Below are 12,500 nucleotides of genomic sequence, written 5' to 3'. Positions count from 1 at the left end.
TCCTTTTCACTTAGGCTGTCTTAGCCCGGCGTTCGTTGTCTGTTCTTTTCTGTAATGTTTGCTATATTTGTTGTTTAACCATATGAGTAGGCAGTTCGCAAGCAAATCATGAAGATAAGCTTTTTGCATTTATTTAAATCAGTCACCTCGGGAGCGCGCGCCAGCAGGGGGAAAGTTGGCCTGTCTAAAGTAACAGAGGCACGGCTACTGTAGCCTAGTTTTGAAAAGAATCAATGGATGGGCGATCGCTAAAGAGTTTTAAACTGTTGAGATTTGAAACTTGTTCTCGTCGAGAGCAACGCTAAAAGACCCAAGGAAAGTCGACAGCATTTCCATGCGTCTTCAGTGTCTTCCCAAGTTCCAAAAACTCTTTTCAGGTCATGCTTATCGAGCCTCGACACACCCGACAAACAACACAGCATTAGTGTTTAAATATTTGTATGTGCGTGTCCTTTATATCGTCCAGTCTGCATACCCCTGCCTCACTATTTTTCCTGGGACTTTTGCAGGGCATACGAAGTGCGCTCGCGCAATCTATTTAAGCCTATTCCACACATGCCGCACGAGTCATTATCGTTCTCTGCTCGCATTGCCAATTGAAAACACTTCATGCAGACTTGGGATGTCTGGTCTTCCCACTACCGGCAATCTGCAGGCTTTAAGTCCCGCGGTCAGGTGAAGAAGAGCATGTAGCTTCCTCTGTGATCAAACTCAAAATCAAATAAAATATGCAGCAGCTTCTAATGCACGAGAGGGAGGGAGGGAGGGAGGGAGAGAGAGAGAGAGAGAGAGAGCGCGCAGCCTGCACCTGGACGTGTGTGTGTGAGAGTGTGAGATGCTCTTTTGCTCTATGATGTTGAAATGACTGATTTGGGTTTTGGTGGAAAATGACCAAGTAACAAGGTGAATATTTGCTGCAATAAGCAATATTAGTAATACTTTGTGAAATAACAATAGCCATTGTAGGTTATTTATTTTACACCACAATATTGAGTAAAATGACTAAATATCGAAATGTTGACTAAAATTTGAAATGTTGACTAAAATGACTAAAATGACTAAAATTTGACTATGACTAAAATTGATTTTCGTCATTTTGACTAAGACTAAGACTAAATTGGGAAGGCAATGACTAAAATATGACTAAGACTAAAATTGATTTTCGTCATTGTGACTAAGACTAAGACTAAATCAAAAAAAGCTGACGAAATTAACACTGATGGTGAGGGAGTGGTACTGCTGATTGGAAGTGCAGGTTCGAATTGCCTTCAATGGGTGAAGAGCTAGGCATCTTGCCAACTTAGTGTAATGTTGTGATGAAACGATGATGACTGATGTAACTGGTGCGCTTGCCCCTCTCCATACAATATGTGGAAGGCATCCCCATCTCTGCAAGGCATCTTATCTAGGGAGTGTAGATAATACCATGTACCTAAATAAATAAAATCGTCAGCTCATGTATAATGTAATGATTGTGTGTGTGGTGGGCATGTTTGACCAACTGGTGCACTTTGTCTCTCCATAAGTGGTAGGCATCTGAGAAGTGTAACGTTGTGCGTGTGCGTGTGCGTGTGCGCGTGCGCGTGCGTGCGTGCGAGACTAAGTGGTGCGCTCCGCCTCTCCATAAGTGGGTAGGCATCAGCTCAGTGTCATATAATACAATGTAATGATAATATTAATAGTGGCCATGTGTGACTAACTGGTGCGCTCCCCCTCTCCGGCAGAAGAACGGAAGCTGGACCTGGACGAGAAGCCCCTGGTGGTGCAGCTCAACTGGAACAAGGACGACCGCGAGGGCCGCTTCGTACTCAAGAACGAGAACGACATCGTCCCCAAGGTGAGCAGCGCCAGAGACACTACACGAGACGAAGCGCTTAAAGGACCACTTCTGCCAATTTCAATATGCTGTTGCTACGCTACCCTTGACTTGTCAGTACCCGGTGATGCCACATTTTTCGGCTCAGCCCTTTCCGAGATATGAGCTATTCTAATGAGGGCAGCGTTTGTTTACATTTTTAAGCAAATGAACATAGGCCTACTCCAAACATTTTCCCAAAAGTTTACAGCTGTTTGCTAGTTGTCTGCTGATGTTGTATAACCTCTTGGATGTTTTTGGGAATAAATAAAAATGTTTTTTGAAATGTAAACAAAGCGCTGCCCCCATTACAATGACCAGGATCTCGGAAAAGGCTGAAGTCCAGGGTAGTGTGAGCATTACAACTGCATGTTGAAATTGACTGAAGTTAAGTCAAGTCAAGTCAATTTATTTATAAAGCACTTTAAAATACAACAGAGGTAGCTGTCCAAAGTGCTGGACAAGTAGGAGGACTTGAAAGGAAACTTTCAACCTTAGAACACATAGATATACTTGAGGACATTGGACAAGATAAAGAAGAAAAATCACAATCAATAAGATCTAAAAACTGAGCATCATGTTGAACAAAAAAGGGGAGGGATAGGTTATGCTAAAGGGCAAACCATAAAAAGACAGTTTCATAACGACACATATTTAAAAATAAGAATACATATAAGAGCTAAGGGGATGATCAACATTTAAGAACAAAGAAATAAAAAGAATAAAAGTATAAATAGATAGATAAATAACTAGGTGCAAACACAGAGGTCATACAGTGTTAAAAGCTAATGCATACAGTTGAGGACGATATTATTAGCCCCCCTCCTGAAATTAGACATTTCTCTTGATTTCTCAGTAAGAATGACCATTATTAACAGTTTCTGTTCTGGAAACAAATACACTGATGGAGATAATGTTCAATGAGTTGAATTTGGATTTTTCTATTGTTACTATGAGTTTAAACAAAAAAGGGCAAAAATGACAAGGACAAAATTATTAGCCCCCTGATCATTAATAGTCAATATGGCGCCATTTATGAACCAAAACTGACAACAGGCTCTGATAAGTTGCTACCTAGGTTGGCACATGCCCCACTAGGGATTTTGGCCCATTTCTTCACTGCAAAGTGTTCTAGCTGGGCCAAATCGCATGGATGCTGAGCATAGACATTAACCACAGACTCTCAGTGGGATTGAGGACTTGACTATGAGCGGGTGATTCCAATATCATGGTTTTAGTGTCTTGAAGAACCTCTGAACTAATCTAAATGTATGATTTGGGTTACAATGTTGTTGGAAGACCCAGCAATCCAGATTCAGACCCAGACTCCCTGTGTCTGAGGCTGAATAACAGACTAAACTTGATGCCCCACCACTGTGTGTAACTGTGGAAACTGCTTGGCCTCATTAGACCAAAGAAGCATTGGACACCTGCCTAGATGATTGGTATTGACCTGGCCTCACCTGGAGTTTTTTCCCCCACCAAGAAAGACAGTTGTTAGGGCTTGTCATCATATTGGGCTTTGGGGCCATCATCACAGACGAACCCCTTTACTAAAGGCAGTGCATATCAGAGTGTTATTGAGCTTTGCCTGTGAACATTTGAAAGTCAAAAATGAGTTTTGAACATCTCTGCTTTCTTCTGATGATATTCAATTGCACCTGCTTTGATGCATGAATTCTGCTTCTGTCAGGTGAAGAAAGGGATAGGCCTTGGATCGTTATAAGATGGTTTCCACAATTAAACATGGTGGTGGATGCATCATTCTGTGGCAGCCTCAGCCACAGGAAACCTTGTTTGGGTGCACGGCACCATACAAACTGAAAAATTATGATAGAATGTGGAAAGTGACCTTGCAAAAATATGCTCATAGAGGGAGCTAAGATCTTCACTGGATCTTTCAATAAGATAATAACCCAAAACTTGCATCCTAAATAGTTCAAATGTTCTTCAAGGATACTAAAACCATGGTCATGGAGTGGTTCAGACCTCAATCCTTTAGATCAGGGGTGGCCAACCAGTCGGAGACCAAGAGCCACATTTTTGTAATGTGTCACAGCAAAGAGCCACATCGGCACACAAACATCACACGGGCATATAAACATGCGCACACCCACCAACATGGGCATCACCCATCCTTCTCGCACCACTAACCAGCAACAACATACACAACAAGACGGGCATGAACATCAACCATCTCTTCCTTTCACTCACACACACACACACACACACACACACACACACACACACACACACACACACACACACACACACACACACACACACACACACACACCACACACACACACCACACACACACACACACACACACACACACACACACGCATACACACACACACACAGTGTCAGATTGATGTTACACTCCAACTTAATGGCCTGACTAAAAGACAATCCTGAATATAAGATGACCACCACTCCTTTTTTTACTGCTTCAATTTTCTGGGGGAAAAGTTTTTTTCAAGATAAAAAAAAATGTTGTTTGACATAAGAAGACAACACTGGTCAAAATTCTGTTCATAAATTCTTTCACATTTTAATAAAACACGTTTCACAGCATAATTTCCATGAGCACTCTTTAATAACAGCACAAAGATAATAACGCGGCACAAAGATTCTCCGCCTCTCTTCATTCGGGGGTTAGACGCACACAGGCACATCTTTCTTCCGCACAGGATTGGATGTCTGGCGACGACACCATCCAAAACTTCACAAGGTGGTTCGTCAAATCACCGTTCATTTTCCATAATGTTTCATAATGTGCTGACAAGGGGGCAGGGGAAAAACAAAGTTTTCCTTTTGAAACTAAACTGAGCGCGGAGAAGCGACAAGTCGAGTCGATCGGTTTCCTACCTTCACGCTGTCTGCCCGCGTCGCTTTGACAATGGCTGAGACTATAACGGCCGACATTCATAGCGAAAACCAGGATACAACATTATTTTTGGCGCTATTTTGTCTATAGCCCGCGAAAATGAGACGATTTTAAACCAAAAACATAATTTCACATTCGAATCAATAGTCATGTGCACTCCTTCTAACAGAGTACAGAGATGGCTACGCAGCACAGATATTCTCGGCGCATCTCTGCTCCAGACAGACGCCTCTCTCTTGAGCAGATAATCATTTGCACATGTATTACCGCCATATCCGAGCAATAGAATCTACAAATATGGACAGTACATTTTCTTGACCTCATTGAGAGTTGTATTGCCTGAGGAGTGATGGCCAAATCTTTCAGGTTAAAACATTTTTGCCGCTACTTTGTCTTGTAAGCGAAAGACGCGGCCACTTTTTAAAGCGCTATTTTTAGAACGCTTAAATCACGTCTTGTATTTGGGCCAATGCAGTAACAAATTTCACACACCAACGTGATCATTCAGGGCGCATTTAGGCAAAGCCTACTACACCTACCAAGACCACAGGGCACTTATTTGTCACAGTTCTAATCAACTTTGTGTGCGCAATTCCGATGCATGTTGCCTATGGGACATGCACAAACTTGGACATGAACGCAAGAGCCGCAAGACACCAGGCAAAGAGCCGCATGCGGCTCGAGAGCCGCGGGTTAGCCACCTATGCTTTAGATAGTATTTGAAGAGTGCTGAAAATGAATGTCCATCCTCAACATCCATGCCATTTGGACCAGCTTAACTATTTGCGATGAAAAAAATGGACCAAAATCCCTGGTAGGACATGTGTCAACATAGTTAACAACTAATCAAAGTGCCTGGTGTCATTTTTTGTTCATAAATGGCACTATATTGACTATTTATGATAAGGGGGCTAATAATTTTGTCCTTGCCATTTTTACACTTTTTTGTTTAAACTCATTGTGATAATGGAAAAGTCCAAATTTAACTTATTGGATACTATCTCCATGGTGTATTTGTTTCCAGAATAACACACATTTATTAATAATGATCATTGTCAATGATCAATGAAGAGATATGTCTAATTTCAGGAGGGGGGCTAATAATAACGTCCTCAACTGTAAAAGTGAGTTTTAAGGTGAGTTTTAAAAGCAGCTAGGGAGGGGGACAGGCGGATATAGAGTGGCAGGTCATTCCACAGTTTAGGGCCCATTACAGCAAAAGCTCTGTCTCTTCTGGTTTTCAACCTGGAGCGTGGTACAATGAGGAGCGCTTGTGAGCGCTTGTGAGCGCTTGCGCTTGTTATGCTTTAAGAAAGCCTCCAAAGCAATGAATCCATAGGCGCTCTCTGCTCTCTCTGCTCTCTCTCTGTCTCACAAACCTCCCACAGCCTTCCCACACAGATTAAACCTCTACTGTTTCACTCAGGTGCACCGTGTTATTTAACTGTCATTAGAGAGCACACGTTGGGACATTCCTTCCTTTCGCATCTACAGTTTTATCAGCCTCTGAGAAGTGTTGCTTCCTGTTTGTCAGTTTCTCTGAGGGCGAGAAGGGGACAAGTCGCCTTGGAATTCTCAGGCTGCCTTGTGCACTCATTACAGTGTGAAGCCATGGAAACCCTGGCTGAAATCTTCACTCGAGTTTGGGAACCTAAACAGCGAATGGGGAGGGAGCACAAGACGTATTTTTAGACAAACGAAAGCTTGTCGTTTGTTTATAGATCCACCTTGTCGACACCAGCTTCACTTCACGATTTACATCAAATAGTTTAGATTATCCTCCCCTACGAGAACGTGTACAGATCTTTCCCAGACTATATCTCACTTGTGATGTAGTCTGGCGCTAGCCAGGCTAGGGGGTAAGTGGACAGTGGGAGGGAGGGCTTTGCTGCTAAAGATGATGTAAGCTTTATTGAGGTGTGCCGTTCACAAACCTACACACCTCACTTTCGTTTGCTGTTTGGAGTATGTCAGCTTTGGCATAAATGTTTACATGCGTGTTTGTGTTAAAGTGTAGGCAGTGATAACGCCATAGCAATGAATTATGTGGACAGTAAAAAGATGTGGTTCAAACGTATGTGCATGCCTCTGAGGACGCAGGGCCTATGCAGGCGCACACACACACACACACACACACACACACACACACACACACACACACACACACACACACACACACACACACACACACACACACACACACACACACACACACACACACACACACACACACACACACACACACACACACACACACACACACACACACACAGAGAGGTTCAGGTCACTTGGAAGTCAGAATATATCAGTGTGTAAGTGTGTAGATTGACGTGAGGCGTTATTCACATGCCTTTAAGCTTTAGTAGTGGAGATGGAAACTTAAGTAGTGGAAACGCAAATATGCACACACACACAGGCACGAAGACTTGGTTATCTTGGGACAGGGCTTGGGCTGCCCCATTGCGCCAGCTCTGATTCGCACCATTTCTGAGCTAATCCTCCCAGGGGACGAGTAACCGTGTCTGGATGCTGCTGGATAGGAGAGGTGGTGGTGGTGGAGGTTGTGGTGCTACTGATGGTGTTGGTGCGAGCTTAAGCTTTCCACTCACCAGCTCAGTTCCAATGTTTGGAAGACCTCTCTGTCTCTGCTGAGACACACACTCACACACACACACTCACACACACACACACACACACACACATTCAGTGCACACACGCAAACACACACACATAGACAGACAGACACACGCACACAGACAGACAGAAATGATGTCTTAAGCACTTGAGCAGTGTCTGGTATTTGCATGCGCTCAAATGACCCATTACCATCAAGTGGTTAATGTGGAAATAGCCAAACTTCTGGAGAAAGACTTCTTTCTTTTAAGGTAGTCTGTGAGTTTTCTTTTATTCCCTTGGAACCCCCTCTCGTGGAAATACTGCAGATGAGTGAAGGTGAAGCATCTAGCTCAAGGTCCACCTTAACTTGGAGGAATATGTCCCAACATATCCATTTTGAAAAGTTGAAACATTAGAATATTCATTAAAAGGGATTTTTTTGATGTCAGAGCTGTAAGTATGACCAGAGGCTCAGGTTATTCGGAATCAGTAATTATTTAATAGAATATTGGTATTAATTATGAATGAATAAAAGTTAGTTATTATCAGTGATTAATATATGGTTATTACCTTTTCATTCTGTGTTCATAGTGCGGTTAATTGTGTGATTACAGCACTGACCCAGATTCTCTCGCTCTCTCGCTCTCTCGCTCTCTCTTTCTCTCTCTCTTTGCAGAAGACACAGATCAATGGGCCCGAGAGGGAGAAGGAAGGTGTGATCCAGAACTTCAAGCGGACGCTGTCCAAGAAAGAGAAGAAGAAAGAGAAGAAGAAAGACAAGGAGGCCTTCGCTCGCATCCCAGACGGAGATGAAAGCGCACACATTGGAGAGGACGGGTACGACCGGGGCATATCTCTCTCTCTCTCTCTTGCTCTCTCTCTCTCTCTATCTCTCTCTCTCTCTCTCTCTCGCTCTCGCTCTCGCTCTCTCTCTCTCTATCTCTCTCTCTCTCTCTCTTTCTCCCCCCCTCTACTGTATCTGCTCTTTCATCTCTCGCGTTCGTATGCGTAGTGGCACACCGTCCTCCGCACTGTGCCTCTGCAAGATCCGCTCGCTCCCTGACACTTTAGTCACATTCAACCCCATGAGACGTGCAGACGTGTGCTTTAGGGGTGCCTGGTACTGTACTTGCATTTGTGCTGCTCGGCTTTGCGCATGGGTCTTCTTAAGATAATTTTAATGTCAGAGGCCGCGTCAGCCAGCTGGCCCAGGCTTGAGTTGCAGAAAAACGATTTTGATAAGTCTGATCAGGGCTGGGCAGGGACAAAAAAAAACACATGGGGATTTTTGGTTTAATGTGGCCCCTCACCCATATTACCGGTAGTGGTTTTCATAATTTAACTCAGTTTAACTAGTGGTGGGTTTTGGCAAAGGGTTTACGATTCCATGTGCATAACGATATCACGATGTATTGTGATTCAAGTACTATTACGATGCATTGGGATGTTTACTTCAGTTAATGTGAGTTGCTGAATAGCATTCAGAAACCAATTCATTATATTGAGAATTTTAGCATCTGGGAGAGAGCTTTGATGACAACAGAATTATTACCTACTCTCTACTGAACAAAATGAACCAGTTGCACGTCCTATATTGTGATGCATTTTCATGAATCGATACAGTATATTGTGAAAACAAGTATCGCGATGCATTGTCGTGCCGACTTTTTTGCACACCCCTAGTACCAATGGTCAGCCCCCTCTAAACTTCATAGGGCCATTCCCTACGAAAAAAATTAAAAAAAACAAAGGAAAAAAAAACTGCGCTGGTCTCCCTTGTCCTGTATGCCAGATTTCCAGTCAAGTCCTTGCTCTGAGCTCTGCATATGAGCAAAGTCAGCGGTATTTCTTCATCTAACTGTTAAGTCTCCGGAGTGCAGCGGCAGGTAAAAATGTCTAAATCCCCCTCGCTATGCTGCTGCCCTGCAGGAGGCTCATTTAAAAGTACACACACACACTCACACACACACACACACACACACACACACACACACACACACACACACACACACACACACACACACACACACACACACACACACACACACACACACACACACACACACACACACACACACACACACACACACACACACACACACAGTCAGAGGGGGGGCAAGAAGCAGCATTTTTCTTCCCCGGTATTGCATCACGAGCGCAGAGCCCTGTAAGCCTTCCTGGCTTATGTTGTAGTCGTTGACTCGGGTATCACAGTGGGAATGGCATGGTGACATGCACTACAGGCACAAGGTGACAAGACCTCAGCAATGGCACCTGAAATGTTATAATAAGTTAGTGTTATATATCCTTACAGTAGGGCTGCAGGATTATGGAAAAAAATCATAATCACGATTATTTTGGTCAAAATCATAATCACGATTATTAATCACGATTTTTGATTTTTGCAGATTTTTTTGAAAATTATAACAAGATGAAATATAACCAAGAATGAATTACATACGGGATGAGCAAAATAAAATGAATTGTAATAATTATGTAAAGGCAATAGCATGAAACTTAAGTGGACAGATTTCTGACCAGAAACACCAGCCTGTCAGTATGTTCTGGCTTCAAGGACACTTTCAAAAGTAGGTCACTATTGCCCCGATTAAATCACGATTAAAATCATGAGTTCGATTTCACTATTTTATCATGATTTTGATTATTTTTCGATTAATTGTGCAGCCCTAATATAGGCACAAGGTGACAAGACCTCAGCAATGGCACCTGAAATCATGCTGAGAGATGAGCATGTATATACCACTTGCATAAGTACAGTGCATAGGCATACATTGAATGACTAGCTCGCTTTATGCAACAATGATTCATTAACTGACAATTATATATTTGGGCTTTTTTGCCTTTATTGTGTGATAGGACAGTGAAGATATTTACAGGAAGCGAGTGGGGGGAGAGAGAGACGGGGAAGGGTCGGCAAACGACCTCGGGCCGGAATCGAAGCCTGGTCGCCGGTGGAGCATTTTCAGTGCCCACATTGCTGGAAGCATTTTTAAAAATATGCATGCGCTCCATTTCGAAACCCATCTGTCTTTCGCTCTGTCTCCTTTGTATCTGTTCACCGCACTATCACTATGTAATTCACTTTATCTCTTCATCCTTTCCTCAGGGAGAACTCTCGTCTGCTGGTGGAGGTGTATCTATCCGTCAATCTTGTTGGACTTGTTTATCTTTCTGTGCGTCTCTGTCGTGCGCGTGCTCCCTCTCTCTCTTTGCCTCCTTCAGGCAGAGCTCTTGTCTGGTGGAGATGAGGAGATGCCAGAGTGAGAACAGCTTCACACGGACCATCTCTAACCATCTCTAACTCCTCTCCTTTTCACGCTCTCTCTATCTTGCGATCACTCTCTATTTATCTCTCTCCCGATCCGTCTACCTCCATCATTTATCCCTCTCCCTCTCTCCTTCAGGGAGACTTCTCGTCTGGCCGTAGGGGTGTAAATCACAGCCTCCATGATGATACGATACGGTATCGATTCCTTATAGCAGGGATTCTATTATTTTCGATACTTAAGAATTTCCCACGATACGATACGATATGATTTGACTTGACTCGATTTTTTCCAATTACTTTTCCACTTCTATTATGTTATGGAGCTAGGGCGTTGGACAGGGGGCCCGTGATCGATTCAATTATTTTCAAAACTTAAGAATGCCTTACAATGCAATACGATTTGATGAAATCGCCGGCCATAGGAAGGATGCATCGATACGTCGATTATTATTTACAGCCCTATCTGGCGGTGGAGGTGTATAAAAGGAGATGCCGGAGACCAGCTTTACCAGGACCATCTCCATCACTCTATCCATCCATCACTCTACCTCTGTTTATCTGTTCATCTCTCCCTCTCTCTCCCTCTCTTCTTCAGGGAGAACTCGCGTCTGGCGGTTGAGGTGTATAAGGAGATGCCGGAGACCAGCTTCACCAGGACCATCTCCAACCCGGAGGTGGTGATGAAGAGGCGGCGGCAGCAGAAGCTGGAGAAGAGGATGCAGGAGTTCCGCAACAACGACGGACGGCCCGACTCAGGTGCGTGCGTGGGTGTGCGTGTGACATGTATTGAAGCTCAATCTTTACATCAACATTTTTGACATAAAGACAAAGGTGTGTGTACATGTGTGAGACCTGTGTCCTTTCCTGGGGTATTGCGCTGAACTTGCCATGGCTCAAGATTATAAAACAGCAGTTGTCTTTTTCTTTTTTAAAAAAAATATTTTTTAGTGGCATTCTTGCCTTTATTTTGATAGGACCGTATGAGAGGCGACAGGAAGTGAGTGGGAGAGAGAGAGATGGGGGGGAGTATCGGCAAATGACCCGGACCGGAATCAAATCTCGGTCGCCGGTGTAGCAACCCAGTGCCCTACCGTTAACTCCCGCGGCAGGGCCGTAAAACAGCAGTTTTCACTGGGAATCCAGTCAGCTAAAAACTCCCTGTGATGGATCGTTTCTGTTAAGTCGTTAGGAGGCAGGTGCTCCAACACAATAGGCACTGCACATGTACCAACCAGCGTGCGTGCGTGCGTTTTGTTTGTGTGTGACCTACAAAGACGGTATGCGTAGGAAAGTCTTTCCCATTTGGGAGTCGTGTTTAGTCATGCGCTCCATGCGGTGCGTACGGGCCCACAGTGACGCGCACACTCACACTGGGTTTTTCAGTGAGACAGCGTTTCCCTCCTGTGCCCCATTTTCTGTCCTGTGCGTGTGTGTGCGTGTGTGTGTGTGTGTGTGTGTGTGTGTGTGTGTGTGTGTGTGTGTGTGTGTGTGTGTGTGTGTGTGTGTGTGTGTGTGTGTGTGTGTGTGTGTGTGTGTGTGTGTGCGTGCGTGCGTGCGTGCGTGCGTGCGTGCGTGCGTGCGTGCGTGCGTGCGTGCGTGCGTGCGTGCGTGCGTGCGTGCGTGCGTGCGTGCGTGCGTGCGTGCGTGCGTGCGTGCGTGCGTGCGTGCGTGCGTGCGTGCGTGCGTGCGTGCGTGCGTGCGTGCGTGCGTGCGTGCGTGCGTGCGTGCGTGCGTGCGTGCGTGCGTGCGTGCGCGCGCGCGTACACGCAACGCATGCATTTTGTTTGTTTGCCAAGTGTACGCTGCATTGAAAAACAGTGTTCCGTTCTGTTCTGTTCTGATCTGTTCAG

At 44.5% G+C, this 12,500-nt stretch overlaps 1 protein-coding gene across 5 annotated transcripts in view; it reads left to right on the top strand.

Moving 5' to 3' along the window:
• The window catches only part of afdna (afadin, adherens junction formation factor a), a 186,077-nt gene that overhangs the window by 76,065 nt on the left and 97,512 nt on the right, over nt 1-12,500 (top strand). For 4 of the 5 annotated variants that reach the window (XM_063222922.1, XM_063222921.1, XM_063222920.1 and 1 more), the window contains exons 3-5: nt 1,725-1,837; nt 8,038-8,198; nt 11,246-11,406. In XM_063222922.1, the coding sequence (XP_063078992.1) occupies nt 1,725-1,837; nt 8,038-8,198; nt 11,246-11,406 (435 nt within the window). The remainder of the gene's footprint in view (nt 1-1,724; nt 1,838-8,037; nt 8,199-11,245; nt 11,407-12,500) is intronic. The other variant, XM_063222919.1, reaches the window with a different exon arrangement.

Source organism: Engraulis encrasicolus, chromosome 18 (genome assembly GCF_034702125.1).
Source record: "Engraulis encrasicolus isolate BLACKSEA-1 chromosome 18, IST_EnEncr_1.0, whole genome shotgun sequence".
Lineage (NCBI taxonomy): Eukaryota > Metazoa > Chordata > Actinopteri > Clupeiformes > Engraulidae > Engraulis > Engraulis encrasicolus.
Note: the sequence above shows the minus strand (reverse complement) of the source record. Positions and strands in the feature narration are given on the sequence as shown.